General features: G+C 37.7%; 1 protein-coding gene across 1 annotated transcript in view; it reads right to left on the bottom strand.

The window, feature by feature from the left end:
- The window catches only part of CTNND2 (catenin delta 2), a 506,399-nt gene that overhangs the window by 144,667 nt on the left and 339,713 nt on the right, over nt 1–22,019 (bottom strand). Inside the window, exon 9 of the mRNA XM_062503028.1 lies at nt 18,482–18,614. Coding sequence (XP_062359012.1) covers nt 18,482–18,614 — 133 coding nt within the window. The remainder of the gene's footprint in view (nt 1–18,481; nt 18,615–22,019) is intronic.

The following is a 22,019-nucleotide window of genomic DNA, read 5'->3' as shown; positions in this document are numbered from 1 at the left end:
TTACATAACTTGACAAAATTTCTTAAATTTTACTGAAGAAAGAATCTATTCTTACCTGGGAAATACAAGATTTCTTTTACAAACTTTCTTTCAATTTTCAGGCTCAGATATTTGGCAGAGTAACTGTATCATGTAGGGAGAGATGGAGCTGATTCACACACCTGTTCACAACTAGGAACTCAGTTTCTGATGCTGTTTATTATCTGGACTACTCTCTTGCTTTTTTGGTTTTTTTTTTTGTTTTGTTTTTTTTTTTTGTTTTGTTTTTTTTTTTTGTTTGTTTTTTGTTTTTTGTTTTTTTTCCTTTTTTTTAAAAAAAAAAACAACAGGACTTTATTCACCACAAGTCTCACCCCATCTTTGTGCTTCTATCAAAAGTTTATATAGATATGTTTATAGAAATGTTTATATAGATGCTTAAAACTATACTCTCTAGCAGGTTTAACTATGACTGACAAATTGTGAGACTGTGATGGATGTTATCAGGATCTATTTAAATGTATGGAAATAGAGGCAAAGGAAATTAAATTATTTGTTCAAGTCCTTTAGGGAGCTAAGAGCCACAGCCTGGAGGACAGTTCTGACCTAGTCTCCCGGGTCAGATCTCAGCTGAGTTAGTCACAGCCCCAGTGAATTCAGTAGTGCTACTGCCAAATGCCTTTGTCAAGAACAGCGGGATGGATGGCTAAGCAGCAATTTGCACCAATGGGGCATCAAATCCCAAATCCCAGTTTGATAATTCTGTCTCTTTCCCAATTTAATATGAAGAAAACATTTCTTAATGTAATATTTATTGACATATCAGTGGCTTGTTACAACTAGGAGAAAAAGAAAATAGAGTATGTCAGAGTTCTGTTTGCCTACTAAAAACAAACAGTAGAGTATGAACTTGTCAGGAGATACGGAGGACCAACTCTATTCTTATGCAGACCAGCCCCAAAGTAGCCACTTCTGAACTGAAAAGAATGACCTTCAACTCTCCAGCACAACTGAGTATGGCCAGTTGCACCTACCCATGTCTGGGTAGGCATCTTGAATGCATTGCCTCCTTTTTGCACCATCTTTTCTCAAAAATAAAAAAAGAGGATCCGAGGAGAAGGAGTAACAATATTAACAGTGCTGGGTGAATCTGTGTTGCATTGTTTCTCGTGCTTCTCTTAATCTATGGATACCATTAATTTATTTAAGCTATTTTCCTTCCTTTTTCTCACAGGAAATATTTTGTATATGTCTTTGGAAGACACTGTTAGAGAGCTGTTAAATACAGAGCTGTAATTAGGAATCTATGCCAATCAAAGTGAAAACTGGAAGAAGAGAGATTACATAAATTTTGGAAAAAAAAAATTTCCATGGAAGAATGCACAGAGCTGCTTCCATCTTTTCTTTTATCAGGATATTTTCAAACTTTCAAGTTGGCTCTCTGCCATTAATGCCACTGTCTACTTGCCAGCCAGAAGCACTTGACCCCGCTGATGCCACAACACAGGCAGACAGAACAGGAAAAGGTGCAAGACTCTCCAGTACATAGACTAGACTGATAAAAGTGCACTCATGTCAGCTTGATGACAGAGTTTTCTCCTTTGGCATAGTATAAAGTTTTTTTGCTTTGCATCTGAGAATATGTATTTGTATCCACACTATGAAAATAAAATTTAGACTCAAGAAGGGGTTCAGGCCCCTGCTGGAGGCAGTAAAGATGTCAATTATGTTCCTAATAAGGACAGCTCCTATACCTCATGCCAAGAGCCTATGAGAAATTAATTTATCTGTTTCAAGGTTTATCTTTGACTCACTGGTGTTTACCACAGCAGTGGACTGTAGACACCTAATGTACCAGGAGTTACACATGACCAGCCTGAAGTATATGTGCTGGTCAAACAAGTCAATAAGACATTGCTAATATGTCTGAGTATGTATGTATGTATGTATGTATGTATGTATGTATGTATCTATCTATCTATCTATCTATCTGTCTATCTATCTATCTATCTATCTATCTACCTACCTACCTACCTATCCTTGATTACTGTCAGATTCTGGCATATGAACCCTTGATAGCTTGCTTTCCTAACTCAATACAACAGATTGGCTGGATGTGTGGAAGTTTCGAAATTACATGTAGGATGTGAAGGGTATGTAGATACTTGAAATGTATAGACACTTGTTTTGCGAGGACATCTGCTCAAAGGCTGTCCAGTGTATAAAGAGAGACGAGACAGAAAAAGTAATAAATCTCACTGAGGTACACAAACCCTGCAGAGCAAGAGACAATATCAAAGACCAGGTCTAGGAGGTCACTACTTGATGGGCTGCTGAAGGAACTGCTCCAAGGTCTGGAGAGGTTCAGCCTGAGCTTCACTAACTAGTCAAGTGGACACACAGGGAGGAAAGAATGGAAAGGTCCTATGGTAAAGAGCATGCTGATGGGATTGTGGCAGTGTGCCAGACTCACAGGATGTTTAAAAGAAGGGCAAAGATAGGAAAAGGGAGACATTACAAATGCATGGTGGAGGAATAACACGAGAAAATAGAGAAGGGCATGATGAAAGGGATTGGCCATCTGTAAATAAATTGTGCTTCAGCACGCTCGTCTGGCCACACCCCTCTTTTGATCCCTGCACCCTGTTTTATCTGCTTATTAATCCTAATTGCTAACAATGCCATAATACTAGTGAATCTTTAGCTGGAATAGCTGATGAGAAGAACAGGAGATGTGGGAAAAAGCTATCAGAGAAACTGTGGATCTCAGGGACAGACACTGCTAAAACCAGAGTGAACAAAATATAGATGAGTGACCTCTCTACATATCAAGCTATGAGAAATCTGGGCCTGGAACCTGGCTATTGCTTATGGCTTTGCAACAGCAGAAGCAAAGTTAAAGTGAATAGATATTATCTGTTTTGACTCTCACTAAGGTTTTGAACCCTATTTTGAAATATACTCTTTGAAATCTGTGGAGTGAAAATTATTCCTCTCAGCAGCAAAGAAAAGAAGCAAAACCCTTTCTTTCAATCACTGCATAATGGAAATGCTTCTTCCATCCTTTGGAAGGCTACAAAAATTAGAGCTAGAGATACAAAAAGAAAGAATAGTTTTAAACAGTTTAGTCTAAGACTGTTAGATAATGAAGTACTCCAAAACAGCCTAAAAATACTTCTGTGACAGAAACCAAAACACTCTTCCTCTTCTATTTATACTCAGCAAGTGGGTATCTCAGATATTGTTCAAATTTTGCCAGTAGGTATAATTGAAACATCTTATTCTGCATTTAATTCTGAGTACCCTGCCTTACAAAGTAAAATATAACGGAAACAGAAGAGAAGTAGGAATAGGTAAAAAACCTGTTAGACTGACAGTGATAAAGTGTGCCGCTAAAATAACACAATCTCCTCTTCCCAGTAAGACATTAAGTGTTCCACTATTAACAGCTCCACGGACCTAATTCAAAGATTAATTCATGGTTAGATTCTTACTTTCCACATTTTTCTTAATAATCACTATTGAGTAACTCTTCATCCAAAGGAGGTGAAGGAAATCTAACAACAATCAATCCTTTCTACACACCACGAATATTAATTGCAGTTTAATTGACATAACACACTACATCATCTGCCACTTATTCTGTGACATTTCTGCTATTAAGAAAGCATGTTTTAATATATCAAAATACACACATTTAAACACATGGAATTATTTTTAGTGCTACTCTGTTACATATAGAACAGCACTAAGAAATAACTGGCTGCTAGCACAAGTGATGTATGCATCCGATAAACACCAAATTAAAAGGACAATTCAATATCAGTTTGCTCCTGGAAATAATTAGTAAGAATTGGTTTTAATGTCCTTAGACAGTGGTTTTCCAATCAGCAGGGCAAGTGCTAACCACTTCACATGTGAATGGATTTTGAGCAACTCTTCCACCAGTGCTGGAAGGAGAAGCTACAAGTGAGCCAAACCAAACTCCCAAGAATTTTAAAATGGTGGCAGGCTGTGTAGTGTTTGTGAGACATTCTCTGACTACAGCCACCCTGTTCTTCTCAGGCTCACTCTTGTGTACCCACAGGGACCAGGGCACTGCAGCAAAGGCCAGGACAGCCACACAGCAACCTGACTATACTGACTGTTTATACACGGTATCCATGAAACTTTTATATTTCTTCATGTTTTTACGGCAGCTACAAATTCTCTTGGTTAATTATCTTTGCCTTGTTTGCGTTACTAGAATGACTTTCTGTGCTGGTTTTACCCCCGGGGGGAGGGCCCACTAGGAGGTTTTTCTCCATGAGAACTTCCTCTGTGAACTGATGGGACCAATTGGAGGCTGCTTTAGTTGTCAACAAACTGAGAAACCAATTGGAAAAGTCAGTTCGCTCACGAATCACGTTTGAAGCAAGTAAACGCCGGGAAAGCTCTCTTGCATTTCCAGCCTCTCACAAGGTAACACCGACCTGGCCCGGGCCAGGCTGGGATGGGCTCTGGAGGCTGCTGGGCCCCGTTTCCAACCAGGAGCCCCGATAACCAAAAGAAGCCGAGCCCATTGCTGAGATCCTGGCCCTTTTCCCGGTGTGTCCTTGTCTCGGGGGGCCCTGCCCTGCCCTGCCCCGGCTCGGAGCAGCCCTGGGGTGGCCGAGCCCGCCCGGCCGCCCTCACGGGCTGGGGGGAGGCAGCCGGGCCCGGTTCGGGAGAGCCCCCAGGGCTTTGTGTGCTGGGCAGGGCAGAGGGAGAACCCCCGGGCTGCGGCTGGAGCTGGGGGCGGGCAGCGCCGGGGGAAAGCCATGGACACACGGCCTTGGCACCCATTTCTCCTCTGCTTGCACTTTGCAGTTCTCGTCCTGCCCCTCCAGCGTGGCCTGGGCACCCTGAGATCCTGACACAGCTCCAGCATGGCCTGGCACAGCCCCTGCAACTTCTGTGGGAGATTTTAACTTTTCCAGTGCTCGGATAAGACTTACAGACTTTCCATCCTTCCTTGGGTGAGAGGAAGAACAGAAAGGATACACCAAAGTCAATGAAGAAAAAGCTAAGTTTCTAGACAGAAGGAGAATGAGGAGATGCCATGAATGTTGGCTCAAATATCTTTTTGTAAGTTATAGGGGTGGATTGTACTACACGAAAAAATTCCTTTAAACCACGGAGCAAGATGGGGGGGGGGGGGGGGGGTGAGGTGTAAAGTGTTTGGAAGACCCTTTGCCCGATGGAAAAGGGGGAATCTCTGTTCCTGGGAATGAAGTATGAACAGAGAGAAGAGAGCTAAAGAGAACTTTTGTCTTTGAGTAGCTCATCCTTAAAAGTAATACCTCGTGAATTTAACATGGCCCACAAGCACAGCTCTGGGAGGGATGTGAAGTGGGAGGAGATTCATGATGGCAGATCCCAAGTGGCTGTTATTCATTAAAAAAGTGGAGTCAGGAGAGAACTGGTTATTTCCTCTCTTGAAAGAGATCCTTATAGCTAAACAGAAGAAACTCCTCTCCCTAAAGTGAACTGAAAAAGATTATTTAAGTAGGGAATTGACTGAAGTGTCTCTTTATGTTGTTAAGCTGTGACAAAGGGGAAAGAAGGACTGGTCTGAAGATCTGTTCTGGATTTATTATTATTATTTTTTTTCTTTGTGTCGTTAATAAAGTTTTTCTTTATTCCCTTTTAAGTTTTAGGCCTGCTTTACTTTTATTCCTAATTCTATTTCACAACAAAAGGTGAATATACTACAATTGGCAAACCCAAACTATAACACTTTCATCTAAAAGGGAAAGAACTACACCATTTTTTGGAGAAGGGTTTGGAAGATGAGCAGCCCCACTGCTAGCTAGTTTCAGAGGGCCGACTCCTAGAACGTGAAATGGATGTGAAGAGGAGAAAACAACTCATCAGAACAGAATATGGGAATAATATTTAGTGCAGCACTTCCCTTACAACAAATACACTGGTTCAAACTTTAAGTCCTCTCCATTATTTCTTCTGATGTGTCTATGGAACAGCAGGTAAACAGTGCAAAATCTGTACATTGCAAATGCACATGAGATTTATTGCAGACAAATTTACTGGTAACATCATAGGGTAATTTAGCCTCATTAGTGAAGTTATTTGCTACAGGTTTAAAAAGCACTGAGCAATTTTAGCTGAAAATAGAGCAGAATGTTATGCAAACTGCGGCATTAACTCCAAAGTGTAATTTGTTTAAAGAATCTAAATCAGGGTTTGGACGTAGGTCCCACTTTAAGAATGGCTTTCTCATTAGGACTTTTTAGATCAGATACAAAGATAGCATAGAGCTATGAACAGGCGTAATGTAAATAAATTCAACTACCAGTATATATACAATGTTCTGCTTAAAGTTCAGTAGAAATTGTTTCCTCTGTGCTCAACTGCACTGTGTGGAGAAGGATGGGGATCTTTTTTTCTGTCTATAGAAACCAGGTGGGTGTTTGGTGGAAAGGTTGTGTGACATGAGGATGCAAAGCATGGGGTTAATACTCAGGAGTTTGTTTTTTTTTTTATGGTAGTGGGTATCTTATTTCTGTTAGTGAGTACAGATTTGTTTTTCTCTGTGTCTCTTAAGTGACCTCTTTAGATCTATGAATCTATGCGTGGGGTTGACAGAGGGTCAAAACCATTTTCTGAACAGGAGGAAACTGAAAATCATGTTCTAAAATTGCCCTGAGAAGGTATGAATAAATGTGCTGCTTTCTCAGTCAGTAAGCCTTAATGTATTCTGCTCTGTGACACATCTTGTTTTTCATGCTTGGTAGGAAGGCTATACCCTATTATAAATCAAAGTTTTTGCGTGATTTTAGGTTTTACAAAAAAAAAAAAAATCCCTGGGTAAGCAGGAGTTACCTATCATTGTAAAGCACTTTACACTAATACTTTCAAAAAACATTACATTTGAAGGACAACACAAATATTCTACTCTAATCATGAAGGACTAGTGAGATCTTCCAAATAATGCTTCTAACTGCAAGCACAGAGCTGACCTTATGTGCTTGTCTGACTGCGAAGGCATCAGAAAACCAATTTTCAATCCCACTGTTAAAAGCAATATATCTATTGTAACTGCTTGATATTGACTCGGGGTCTTTGTTTTTCAAAAAAAGGCACAATGTTAAAGAAGGTTCAGCAGTGTGCACTTCATAGGCAGTGCAATAGCAATATTAATTTTGGATGCAAAGACATTGGCATTACTCAACCAATCAACTGGTTTACTACTGTCCGACATTAAATGAAAAATGATGATTAACACCAAGGGTTTGCATCATTTACTTTCTGGTATTTAAAAATAATTAAGTATCTATTTTAGAAGGTTTACATTTATTACTGGTGAAAACTTATATATATATTTCAACTAAAAACATCCTGGTATTCCTATAACCAGATACCCAGTGAAGTTTAACAAGATAAAGAAAATTCAATTTTTTATTTTTTTTTTTTTAATATAAAGCAAAAGTAAGGTTTTTAGAGAAAGCAGTACGTCACTTCCTCAAATATTTTAACAGCACTAGAGGACATCACCTCAGTGTTATATGAAAATTTCTGAAGCTGTAGTTCACTCTATTTGGTTAAGGATATCATAAATGGGAGATTTAGACAATGTGAACACAAATACCATTTAGAAACAAGACTATCACCAATAAGACCAAAGAAAATTTTTTCTGTCATTTAAGCCCAAACAACAAAACAACTCTATCTGACATTTCAGCTCTAATTGGAAATTCATGAAGTTCATTTTTTGATGCTTGCTGTAGTTACTTCAGTTTGCCTCACAGAATAAACAAAAGGCCTCTTCTTAGATTAAAAATACATTTACAGTTTATTACGTTGAGCATCATACCTGCTGACCTCTGTTGACAGGGCATTCTCTACTGTGATTTAAATGTGAGGTGTTCTCTTCTCAGAAACTATGTATTATCCTTCAAAGACTCTGTCCTGAAGTATCTTGGGAGCAAGCTATTCCCTCAAGAGGTAATGAACACACAACATCCCTCTCTGGTAGGATGTTTTGCTACAGAACCCCAGGCATAAAAAAAAATTATATTTTTGTCTAAGTTCACAAATGCAGGCTACGACCTGCAGTTTAAGAGTTTCAGTGAAGCAGAAAGCTGCACTGCAGAATCTTTCCTCAATCTCCCCATTTACATGAGTTTTATAAATGAAGTAAAAGTCAGCACAAGTAAACTACCTGACTTAATAGCTAATACACTTTGCAATACCCACAGATCAATATGCAAAATTATATATATATATATATATATGTGTAAGTATTATATAATAAATGTGTGCATGTGTGTATACACGTACATATATATATTTAATATATATACAAGTACTGGTTTCAAGGTGGGCATTCCTGTTTTAGAGCCTTATTTCTTACATCTCTACAAACCTGTGCCTTCTGCTGCCACCATTCTCAGTAGCTTAGTAATAGCCATCTCCGTATTTTTAAACACATTTTGAAGATCAACTGATGGTCTTTACCTTAAAAGTTTCATTTGGCAGGTCTTTTTTATCAGGACTATGATTTTCCTTATTGAAATCATTTTCCTGCCAACCTTTTTAGTAGAGATATGTTGAGAAAGCATCGAATTACAGATACTGATATCAATCTAGGTTATTTTATTTCAATATATAGTGTGCAAAGTCTTACCATGGCTTGCTGGATGATGAGAGCAGTAATAAAAAAATATGCTCTACAATAGGAAAGTGATCCTCTGCATTCACACATCAGTCTAATAAATCAGAGAAGCAACTGGCAGGAAAGTTATGAGTAGAAAGAAATTCATGGCATACACAGTAGAGCACTATACTGCTTGAAAAAGCTGCAAATTTACTTATTACCCATTCAAAATTTCATACTACCTATGTATTAGACTAGCTATGTCAAATGACACTGTCTTTTAGTGTATTATCCTTCATTCCCTACCACCGAATATTTTCAAATACAAAAGATAAAGCTTTTGCAAATGTTTTGATACAACTACAAGATGCTTTCCTCAGACCAATGGAGAGAGAAACAGTACAGGGAAATGTTCTTTCTGTGTCTGCTGCATACCACAGAGAGTAGCACAAAGGCATTCATCTTGCACACATAATACTGCTTTTTTTTCTCTCTTCTCCTAACTGCATGAAAAGCATTTTCACCAGATATTCACATCTGATTTTTTTTTTTTTTTTTGGTTATCAAATTTATTGCCTGAAATTCTCTTCTAGGTGCTTATTCTGACTGCCCAGAGCTGAAAAAGAAAGAAGCCTTTAGGCAGTATTCCCATCTGCAGTGAGGCAGACATGGTAGGAGTGCTAAACCCAGATAAACAGAGGATCTACCAGGTTCTTGTTCAAGGCCTCACTCACTCCCTTCAGCCTGCAAGAAGACCAGAACCAAGACCCTAAAACACAGCAGAAAAGAGGTTAAATTCTGCATCCCAAAGATGTTTGGGAACACTGCTAATAGCTTTCACTGTAGTGACTAAACAGCAGAGTCCAAAGAGCAAAGTTGCCACTATCCAAATGAAATATGGACATTTGTTAACTACTACAACTAGTTAAATATATATAAAATATTGGCTCACTTTCACTCCAAACAATTGTTGCTGACTATTACTGTCATAGAAAAACCTTAGAGAGAAACTTCTTTGAAGAGTGGGAAAAATACTCTCCCTTTGGTTATGCCCTGGAGAGGGAATAACTGGGCAGTGGGAAGGGAGAAACATGAAAGCAGCGTAAAACAATGTTGAGATGAAAATACCAACATACATTCTCAATATTAAGACCACAATTTTTTAAAATAATGTTTTAAGTCACCTTGTAAATTTGTTTGATTCAGTCTCTTTTCAAGATAAGAAATAATGGTATGGTACAAAACACCTGAAAACAGGAAGGCAAGAAAAATGTCTAATTTTTGCTATCTAACCTTAACTCAAAAAAGACCAACCATAACTACATGTTCCATTACATTTATGAAATAATACACTCTCAGTTACTTCTTTTTAAAATCATGCCACTTTGCATGACTGAAGCTTTTTTCCAACAGAAATAATTTTGTAATGTGAAGGCCATAAACCTAAAGCATTCACCAAATATCCATAGCAGAGCAGAGGATTAAAAGACAAGAACTGGCCCAAGCAATCTGCCACTACTTTGTGCAATCTTCAGTTAACATCCCAACTTAACATCCTAAATCTGCCTTTCCCCCATATAAGCAAATGCTACTCCTGCTTGTCATTAATTCATTTATTGAACAACTGGAACATTTTCCAAATCTTAACAAGTGAAATTTATGCTAGGTACACAGTAAATCATTATTATAATTCAGGTACAGTATCTTGATGACGAAATCAAGAATAGTCATGGGTTAATGATCCCAAAGGGATCCCAGGGTGTAAAATGCCACTTTAGTGCTACAGAAAGCACATATTTATGGGGACACAGCACTCAGTGACACTCATTAATACTCAATCAGTGTAAAGACTTCACAAAACAGAGATGCACCCTGTCATCAGAAAAAGAGAAATGTCATAAAATGGTTTTGTAGAAGATGGCAAAAATAAACACAGAAATGCATGCAGAAATACTTTTGAAAGCAGGACTGTCAGTGTAAGATTTAATTACCAGACAGAAGGTACAATTTTATGCCTTTTTTCCTGTGAAAAAGTGCAAAGGCTTACCACCTTATAATTTTTTCTGGAAGTTACTAGCAAAATAAAGACAATATACTAGCAAGAAAAAAATAAGAGTGATATAGTTTCATAAATATTATTTAGTAACTCAGTGTTGGTTTCTAGACTGAGAAGCATAATTACAATACTTTACATGAAGTGAATGAAATTGTGTTTTTATTAGCATTGTAATTAAGACCACTCCTATTTAGGTGGTCTTAACAGTGTTGACATAAACTATTGTGTCAAGACCAAAGTAGCCATTACTGCCTCACCTGTTTTAGTTAATATTAAAGAGGAAAAATGTTCAGGCACAGGCTTGTACTACATGCAAAACTGGAAAAGAAGAGAGGGCAACACGGAGATGGCATAAAGGGATATCCAGAGCAGACATATGAGACACTTCATACTGGCACTGTAGCTACTGAAATGCTGTCATATAAACTCTCTTGCACACCTGTCAATAGAGAAGAGCTTCAAGTGCAGATATCAATGCTTTTCTCAGGAGAAACAAACCATTTATATCTGCCCCCCTTAACAGAGAAAGATAATTCAATCTACTGACTGCTGGAATTAAGAAAATGGAAGGGAGCAGAGTGATCATGAGTGGTTACACAGCACAGAAGATGGGATTTATATTTTTATATTTATTTTTATAAATAAATGAACTAAAAAAAACAAAGAAAAAACAACACCAAGCAGCAGTAGTAGAAAACAAGGGTTAGTCTACTATTAAATTTTCTAAAAATTTTCTGTGTTAAAGAAGATAAGACAATCCATAGATAGTGTATCCAAGTGATAGAATTTTGATCATGGGAGAAAAAAAGGGTATTATTTACATTTCAAACAAAAAGAGGACTCATCTATCAGCCATTCCAGGTGTTTTAGAGGTCTTCCAATAAGACAGGGAAAAAGATATCTTCAGACCCTATATCCCACTTCAAATTAGTGGGACTGCAAGAATGTCACAAGATGCATGATGCCAAGAAAACTACCTGCCCATACAAAGTGGTGGAATAGGAAATTCCTTGTTTTGCCGTGGCAAAAAAATTCCTTAGTTTGCCTTCCTTGTGTGTGTGTCTTTTGCTCTCCTTATTAAACTGTCTTTACCTCATTCCTTGAGATTTTTCACTTTTAGTCTTCTGTTTTTCTCCTCCATCCCACTGTGGGGAACTGAGTGAGTGGCTGCGAGGGGTTTAGCTGCTGGTTGGGGTCAAACCATGAAAGAGGAACAGCCCTCACAAATGTTTTCAACTTGAAGCCACATAGGAGTTGATACTGACAGGTTGTTGCCAACTTATCACCCTTAAGAGGAGTAAAGGGAAGTAATAATAATAAAAAACATTCCCATTTACAGGAGTGCCCATTGTCATGCAGGGCTAAAAATGGGCCACCAGTTTGAAACTTAGTCAAATGCTTGCAGTATAAACCCTTTTTCTGACAAGTACATTAAAGTGTACAGCTTTTACTTAACACGTTCATTATTTGTGACACCCTCACATATTTACCCCATTCTCTTCTCTGAGGATAATGAAACATAAATATGTGGGGGTTTCTTTTGTGTCATAGCATGATAGGAGTGTATTTGAGTCATAGGTATGCTAGAGAAAGCTACAACAATGGATACTCAAATTGATCAAATTAATTGTTCCTGTCATAGTTTGGTTTTGTAATTATCAACCATGCAGTTGACTAGATGTCATTTAGTAATTACAGGTCAGTTATTTTATACTCAAAGTTACTTCTCATGTAAGGCATATGCAGTACACCAAAAATACTGTAACAGTGTAGCCTCTCTTGGCTGAAATACATTCTTTAAGTAGTTCAAAAGCTCTTTGGAAAATTAATGTTAAAATATGAATAAATTTTGAGGTGGAATGAAAAAATGGCATTCCCCATACTGAAGAACAAAAATCGTGAATGTAGTGGGACAAGAAGTGATCATATATATATTTGTATGCCTTGTCTTCCTTGTCTTCCAGTCAAGAGTGAGACTCCCTGGTGTTGTTGATGGTTCTGAGTGGAAGTTACACCTAACTTTCTCTTAGTATAAAATCATTTTCTTGAATAACAAGATGCTAAGAGAGGAAAGCCTTGTTGCAGAAACTATTTCAACAATGCAAAGTAAGACAATTTACAAAAGACAAAACAAAGGATCATTTCCAAAAATACTTTGAGAGTAAAGTATAAAAAACCCCCAAACAAGCAGTGTTTTGTCTTTGAATATTTGACAGTAAATAACCCATCAATAACAGCTCCCAGTCCTTACTGCAAAATGATATATCACCTGTTCATTGACTTCTTAGAAAACAAAATAGAGATCAGTAAGAACCTGAAAGGTGAGTCTTGTAAAATCATCAATGAGGCTGTAGAAAATAAAGACAAAAACTTCTTACATGAAGATGGTTTCTGGGTATGCCACTGGGTGCTGCTTTACTTCATTTGAGTAATTTCTACCAATAAAAACTACACAGAAAGTGTATTGAAAATGGACTGCTTGACATCTGCCTGCAGAGATGAATAAAGCTGCCCAGGGGCATGGGGACATAGACCCAAACTGTACTGCAGGAATCTAAATACGAGTAAGCAAAAGCATGAACATCTTAGTGTTTGTTTTGGGAATCAGGTACAGGCAACCTTTTAATATAAAAAAATCATCATTACAATAGGAAATTCCTTGTGAAGCCATTGAGGGAATTGCTCAAATTGTGAGATTTTACCCACAGAGTTATTTTAACATATGAAAATTATGGTTATCAAAGTACTAACAAAATGTTTATAACCAAATAGGGAAGTAAAATTTCTCCTAAGGTAAACAGGTGTTGTCTGCATTAAAATGCACTCTCAACAAATGCTGTAGAGTCTCTCTGCAATTACTACATTACTTTTCAGCATTACCTGTGAGATACTTCTTTCATTTAAATTAAATAATATGTCTTCCATGACATAGATAAGATACTATGATCTTATATCTGATCATAGATCTGAGATACTATGTATCTTCTTGCATGCAGAGATTAAAAGACTTCTCATAATGCCTTTAATGGAAGACTGACAGTATCACCAGTGTACAAGCCACATTCCAACCTTTAACTGAAGTGATTTTAGAAGTAAAAGGAGTAGAGCAAGGCCATCTATTGGAAAGTGAATCCAGAACTATAATTCCTATTCAAACACATAGGGGAAAAAAAAGAACATAAAGTCATTTGGGTTAGAAAAGACCTTTAAAACGATCGAGTGTAACCATTAACTCAGCACTGCCAAGTCCACCACCAAACTATGTCCCCTATGTGCTACATCTACATGACCAGCCCCTTCGCCACCTCTGCTGCCCTTCTCTGGACATGCTCCAGCACTTTGATGTCCTTCTTGCAGTGAAGGGCCCAGAACTGGACACAGAACTCAAGATGCAGCCTCACCAGTGCTGAGTACAGGGTGACAATCCCTGCCCTGGTCCTGCTGGCCACACAATTGCTGGTACAGGCCAGGATGCCATTGACCTTCTTGGCCACCTGAGCACACCCTGGCTCATGTTCAGCTGGCTATTGACCAGCACCAGGTATATGGGTCCTTTCCTGCTGGGCAGCATTCCAGCTTTTCCAGTAACTCTCTTCCCCCAGCCTGAAGCATAGTAAGATATTCTCTTTTCTCTGACCATCCTTATGGAAACAGAAGGGAATCTTGCAGAACAGTGCAGAAATCAAACTAAGATACCCTCTGAGGACGATGTGAGCACTTCCAATGACTTTTTTAGATCCTTCAAATATTATGAACATTTCTGTCAGTTAGCATGTCTAAAAGCAACTTTATGGACTGTTTCTCCATCACCCCATATTAAGTGCAAGTATTCCTTGGGAAAAAAACCATTCTAGAAACAGGTATGTATGCTATAAACAGGTATCCTTGACCATCAGGAATCTAGTAGTGCAGTGGATGACATCAAAGTTAGTACAACACTGCAACTGTGTGTACTATGAAGATAAACAAGAGGCTAAGGGAGTTTATGTCCATTGCCTTACATGTGAGCAAGCAGGGTACTGTGTTGAAAGGGTGCTGGGCACAGTCTAAAGAACTCACAGAAGATGTAGAAACACCTTTAGTTTAATGACAAAATGAATGTGAATGATGGGCTTCAGCGACTTGGGAAAAATAGATGCTTTCAGTGTGCAGTCACTCAGTTTTTAGAACTCCATGTGATAGTGTTTGGACTGATATTTTTCTTCTGAAGGGAATCTATGGAAATGCTCTCTAAGATAAAGAGGATACTGCCCAATTCAGCAATATTTATTAAGGAGGCAAGGGAAGGCTTCAGGCAGGACACTTCAGCAGTTGCAGTTCTTTTATTTGGCATCTTTGAATTATTTTCCTGCGACAAGAATCTCAAGTGTTGTGACTTTGCTGTCAAAAATTAATTTCCTAGCTTGAGGAAGGGAATCATTGGTACCAAAACTCCCGAGTGACCTGTTACACCTTTGCAGCTGATGGCAGGCTGCCATTTTCCATGAGAGCAAAATGGTGTTGGCATGTGAAACTGCACTATTCAATCCTTTTATATGGTGACCTCATACAAAGGAGGAAAATGTCATTATAGGAAGAAAAAAATGCTGCGGAAGAATGAATCCTGTGTTTAATAGAATGTACTCTTTTGAAGAAATGTTCTCTGCAGAGTATTTTAAAATGCTTTTCCTTTCCTATATCCCCTGTCTGTTCCTTCCTGGCATCCAGGAGCAGCTATTCTGGCTCTGCTCACAATCTCGCCATTGTTGGTGTAAGAGCCTCTCCTGAGGAGAAAAATGCCATCTGAAAGGGTCTTCTTGTGCTCTTCTGCCTGATAGGCTTTTCATTTGCCTTTAAATATCTGAACAAAACTTCTTCCCTCCTTCCCTTTTGCCTCTTAGTTACATTCCTCACTGTTACCCGTGAAAGAATAATTCAAGGAAGAACTTACTGAAGTATTCTGAGACTCTGAATTTTAGAATTATTTTGCCAAACTATAATAGGCTGCCTGGTAATTTTTACAATCTTTAGACTTCTGTCTCCCTATGTCCCCTTCTACATATGCGACACCTTCAGCGACAATTGGTCACTATTCAAAAGTAGATGAAAAATCTAACTATTGAAAATTAGCAAATATAATCCAATTCCTTCAACTCCATTCTAAAGTCTACTCCACCACATCACAGGGAATAATTGCAGTTGTGAGAATTTGATGCTCAATAGTGACAAAGGTAAGAGATTTTTTTTTCCCCCAGTCAGGTAACTCCAGATTTGAAACTTTAACAACTGCATTACATTTCAAATTCAATACAACCAGGTAAATAAACTAAATTGTTGTATGATATTATTCTTTCTGTGCATGTATGTTCAAGTGAACATTGAAGTGTGAATTCCATTTGGTTATTTCTCAGTGCCTGTTAGGCACCCAAATTAGCAGCAGTATTCTTTACTTACATGTCTGTTTGTCCTTTCTCTAGGATTTGAAAGACCACCAAGACAGTTTCTTATCTTTAGCCCAAGTCCTTTGTTATATTAAAGCTAGGTATTCCATCAAAAAGCAGTTTTCTCTGTTTCAAAAGAATTTTTTGGATTTTTTTTGCTCTGTAATCTCAATAAGAGATTGTAAGGAAAATGTGCTGTATCCTGTTGCTTTTTTCCTTGTGTTAGAGCTGGCAGGATTCCCTGCAACCATGTGCAGCAGGACTGGAATGCTGCTATCATGAAGAAGGAATTAGATACTAAATGTGGTGGTTCTCAGACAGAGAAGAATTGGCCACAACACACAACAACAACAACAAAAATACTTTGCAGAAAAGAGAATTTTGGTATCAGTTTCTATTATTTAGGTGTTAGTTCAACTCATAATTCAGACACATCATTAACAGTCATCATGGGAATTGTCCCAGACAGGTTTAACCGGACTGCTCAAGTTCCTCTGGCCAGGTATATACCTAGGAAGAATCTGAGATATCTGTTGTGATATCCCCTTCAGGCTATCCCCTACATGATTTTGAAATCTTACACAAAAGGTTCCTTGAGAAACTGTGATTCAGTGGAAGGTCAAACAGTCCCTAGGCACACTACTGAGCCATTTGGGTAGTCCCTGATGCCAACAAGCAAACAGAGGAAGTGCTTCAAGTGCTCTGTTGAGGCATGACCGAAACACAACAGGACTTATTAAATAATAGAGGTTGGTACATAGATAGATACAGACAGAGATAAGATAGTTTGATAATGTTGGGTGCTTTAGGCTGAAAAGCTCCACAAAGCATTAGGAAAGCATACAATATGTCCCGTTATTTTGTTGTCTTACAAAAATCCAAAGTACCAGAAGTTTGAAAGCATACTGTTAGATGAACTGTTTTAAGAAAGGTATTTTGGTTTGTTTCCATAGCAGTTTATGTATTACACAGTGAGGAGTATATAAAAGTCCTGAATAATAACAAATGAAGTGGGGGATTCCTTGTTTTAGCTGTTATCCTTTCACACAAAAGAAGCTCAGAATGTTGCCTTGTGCTCTTGTTTTCTTTACCTACCTTCACCCTTCTAGCTCATGAGCTTGAAGCTTACAAAGGCTGATGTCCAAAGACTGCTGGGATGGGTGAGATCAACAATGATCAGACACCTCTTTTCCTAAATGGTTAGCAACAGAAGTTAAACCATCTTCCTCCCTCAAATAGGAGAGCTACTTGAGGAGTCTCAATCTATAGCTAACAGGAGGCAGCAGAGATTGTGCAATGAGTAAACTGCTCTAATTAAGTGCCTTTCCCAGAGATTTATCAATTCTTTTACTGAAAAACTGATTTCTGAATAAGGATGAGAGTCGAGTACAGAGAGAGTGCAAAGCTGAATTTTTCAGTGATACCTGTACCAGAGTTCTCTTCTCCAGTGCACAAACACTCCTGGAAGGGAAGGTTCTATAGTGGGATAGATCCATGGAGTGGTTTGTGCTGAGGGTGAAGAAGATGAAGCACTGGAAGTCAGCATCACTGCACAGTTCTGACAAATAGGCAAAAGTGGATCTTGATCTCAGTTTACCTTTACATACCAGGCTAAAAGGTGCCAGTACAGGCACAGATTTATGTGCACACCACATGCCCCTGATTAGCAGTGTCTCTGAGAGGGCCAGGGGAAGCAGCTGGGGCTGGTAACAGCTTCACTCATTCAATTTTAATTGACTGCAGTGTGTTTTTCAGATCCCTCAGAGCTGTCTTCCTTCTGTTTAACTTGTGCCAAAAGCTGTGCTGGTCCCATTAACCACAGGGAACAAACAAGAAAGAGGTACCTGTCAGCTACAGGTACAGAACAAGCTCTATATTGATGTCTGAATTACATTTTAGATACAATGCACACTGAGTTACAAGATCATAGACCAATGAGCACCATTCAAGCTGCAAACCCAGCGAAATTAAACCTATTTACACAATTATGTATTAAAGGATGCTTTTAGATTTTTTTGCTTAATTTTCATATTTCATGTTTGTATTTAGTGTCTAGATGACTCTTTCAGAACCCTAAGGAAATGCCCATGTTTCAGCAAGATCAAGACTACCACAAGCTGATTACTGAACAAGTATGATACAGTGTTTATATGGTATGCAATCAATCAAACTATTCCAAAGAAAACAAAATTATGAGTTAAAGCAGTATTTTATGCATTTTCTTTTTTACATTTTGTAACAGTAACAAATTACTTAAGTGACAGCTTTAGAAAAATGGGTCCAGGCATACATCCATGATGTCTCTTTTAAGTTTTTTAAAGCACACATAAATAACTGTTATGATAAACAGCAGACAACAACACTGCTGGAAAAAGGGTTTATAAATCTTACCTCTGCTTTTATTTTATTGTCTCCGAAACAGAGGTGTTGTAAGTAGGCTGCAGCATTCGACTGTACTGAGGGAAATTGATGCTGTAACATCTGTATAACTTCTGGAAGCTCTGGATCCCGCCATCCAAACTCTCTGTGTGAAAGCAAATGCAAAAGACTAATGAAAAATCCTGCCATTAGTGGATAAATGTGCCAACAGTTAGGTCAACAAAGAAGACAGAATTGTCTAAATAAAATATGTTCCCTCTCACTATTATCAAAGCAAACATTAAAATCCAATTCATTTTAAACCATACTTCTCTGGAAAAAGAATTATACAAAGTATAACTAAAAGAAGTAACTTTGTGGAATTGTTTCTCTAACTGACAAAGTTTCTGAAATGAAAAGGCTATATGAAACCTTAATATAAGAAAAGAAAATACATGCTCATATCACCACAAATGGTTTGCCATGATATGCTAATTTGTAAAATGGTCCTTTTTATTTAATACTATCTCTATGCAACACCAATCCCTATCTTATATAGAAAGCAATGACCAATTTTGTCTTTGGGTTTTTTTCAGATACAGTCAATTAATGTAAAACTCTTACACTGAGCATTCAAGTCTTTGCATGTTACTTTAATCCCACAAAATATGAAACACCATCAGCATCACATAAAAGAACTGAATCCAAGTATGCTGAACAAGTCCCAGTATGTATTATGCAGCTTCCAGACCTGAACTTAAAATCAATATGTCACCTCAATTCACCTGAATTTTTTCACTCTGGGTTTACAGATAAAATCATTCATGGAAATGGCTTTGGACTTTCTGTCCCTAAAACCAGAGATACATGCAGCCTCTCTGCATGATACACTTAGTTATCACATGCCTCTCCCCCAAGTGATTATTTTTTGTGGCATAAAAATATTTTTACCATCTTCCATCTAGTGGCACATGTTTAAGCAAAAAGAGGGAAATTAGGAAAAAAAGAGGTAACTTGCAAAAAGAGTTCTCTGTTGCAGCTATCATGATCATCTGGAACTTCACTGAAAAAAAAAAACCAAAAAACCACCCCAACCACACCCTGGTAGAGTCGTTGCAGAGTCCAGCTATAATATTTTGACCAAATAATCCAGATCACCAGTCTCCTTCCTAAAATATGGGGATTTTTCTACACTGAGGCCAAGTATATGTCACTAGGGGAATTCACAGTGATTCTCCAGTCTGTCCCAAGCACATTTTAAATACAACAATTCTCCATGACATTTCAGGGAAGGAAGACTCATTTTACAGTAATAATGAACTGCTACAGAACAGAGGGATTGTCTGCTCTCTTCTCACATGTGACGTTTGCCAGATTGAGAGTTGTCATTACAGTTGTATATTTATGGAGATTCAGAATATGAATATGAGATGTTAAAAAAACCACTCAGAATTTCATTGGTTATCTTCTGACAAAACGTAAGTTAACTTATGAATATTACAATTCACATTAAACATTTAATACAAAGAAACCATAAAGATGTAGTAATAAATCACATATGGGCTATTCCAATGAATTTTTAGATGTTACAGACTGTTGGATATCTCTGCAAGAGACATCTGCATAGGTCCAAAAAGATTTTAACGGTTAATTTATATTTTGAAAAGTTAGAGAACATTGTAAAAGTTATCAGGGAAGGCTACAAACTTCAGTAGACAAGGATTTCGAATACCACATTTCCAGCTCACCCTGACTCTGTTAACAGGTGAAAAGGAAGGGATTCACTGGTTAAGTGCACTTTTTTTCTGTTTAAATTGCTAGAGATCATAGAAACAATGTTATCTGACAGGGTAGGTTCCTCTTACATCTGCTCTCCTTCAATTAACAATGTTAACACTTCCTGACAGGTTCTTCAAAACCATTAGATCTGCATTCTATAGAAACAGCTCTAAACAAACCAAAGACATCTTCCAGACTTTTTGTTCAAATAAAAATGAGAAATGAAAGCAAAACCCGATAATCTTACTGGAGACAAATTAATTATCCTACCTCCGCTTCTAATTTATTCTCATTTTCAATCCTAGATGCCAAGTGCAGGTGTGGGTATTTTGGAAATCACACAAAATACCAGAAGAAAACAGCTCGAATGACAAGAGAACAAGGGGGAACATTTGAAATTAGTTGTTTTACAGCAAAAACATGTCAAAGTGTGGGAAGTTCTGCTGACAAATACTCTCAAAAGGAAATTTCCTCTTTCTCAACACGTATATTGCTTAATCCAACCAAGAAACAAACCAACCAGACCCCAACTAAACAAAAGGCTCATTACGTGCAATACTATATCATGGGCTCTAACCATCAGCTCAGGTTTTTCTTCCTCATCTCCTGGAATCCAGAACAGAACAGGCAATGAGGGGGCAAAAGGAAAAATGTCCCTTCATCAAAGGAACAGTTAATTGTTCTGATGAACCTGCAGTCTTTACATGGTACTTAAGTACAAAAACAAGACTCTCCCTATTTTTACCCTCTGATCTCCCAAAAAAGTCAGCATACAACTAAGGTATGAATACTTGTTGCAAATGGATGTGTGCACATTGGATGTAAGTGGAAAATTAATTCAGAAAAGAAACCCTCAGCACTGAATACTGAGTTTGTTATGTAACCAGTTTTTGGAGAGATAATGAACAAAGCAGGAAAAAAAGTTTAAAAATTTAGCCCTAGTATGCACCGTCATTTTAAGCAGATGGTCTCTATGATGATTGTATTTTTAGTAGTTTCTAAATGAAATACAGTAGCTACATAAAACAAACAAAAACTTCTGTCAACAGTTAGGGCTGCCTGAATAATTGTGATAATTTTAGCAGCCTTCAGGGCAAGAAAGAGTAGTTTCTCAAGGTTTAAATTTTTCATTTGTTTTACATAAGTGTTTTATAGGTGGAAAAAAGTGAGAATGAGAAAGGATTTTTTTTTTGAGAATAGCAAGTCTGCAGCTCTATAAACATTTATTTAAAAACTTAAATATGTATATATATATATTTTTAAATTTAGCTTAATTATGAAAAGTTAGGCTACTTCATGAAGTCATCTGGCAGAGGCCTGGAGAAGGAAGGAGGACTGGTATTCCTTAAAGACAAAGGCACAAAATGTACGTGGAACAATTTGCATAGGTGTGGGGGAACAGGCCATGCCTCCAAGCATACATGCCTAAATGATAAAAATATGCATTTAAATAGAGAGCCAAATAAAAAGTAACAACTAGTAGGAGACAGCTGGAATTAAGTGTTCTTTTACTCCCTACCAACAAAAAGTAGTAGGGTCGGTATTTGACAGAGATAGGATTAAAGGAAAGTAGAAAGTTAATGAAAATCCAATCTACCTTGATTTCGGTGAAACATCTTACATTGTGCCACATGCAAATTGATAAAACTCACATTTAGTAAAAGAGTGTAAAAGAGATACAAACTTAAAACACACTGTCTATAATACAGCTGAGTGCACTGGTTCTGTGGATTCACTTAGAGGTGCTGCTGAACACAGAGGATGTACTGCTTCTGAATATTTGCTTTAATTA

Source organism: Cinclus cinclus, chromosome 1, assembly GCF_963662255.1.
Source record: "Cinclus cinclus chromosome 1, bCinCin1.1, whole genome shotgun sequence".
NCBI lineage: Eukaryota > Metazoa > Chordata > Aves > Passeriformes > Cinclidae > Cinclus > Cinclus cinclus.
The sequence above is the reverse complement of the archived record's forward strand: the minus strand, read 5'-3'. Positions and strand labels throughout refer to the sequence as shown.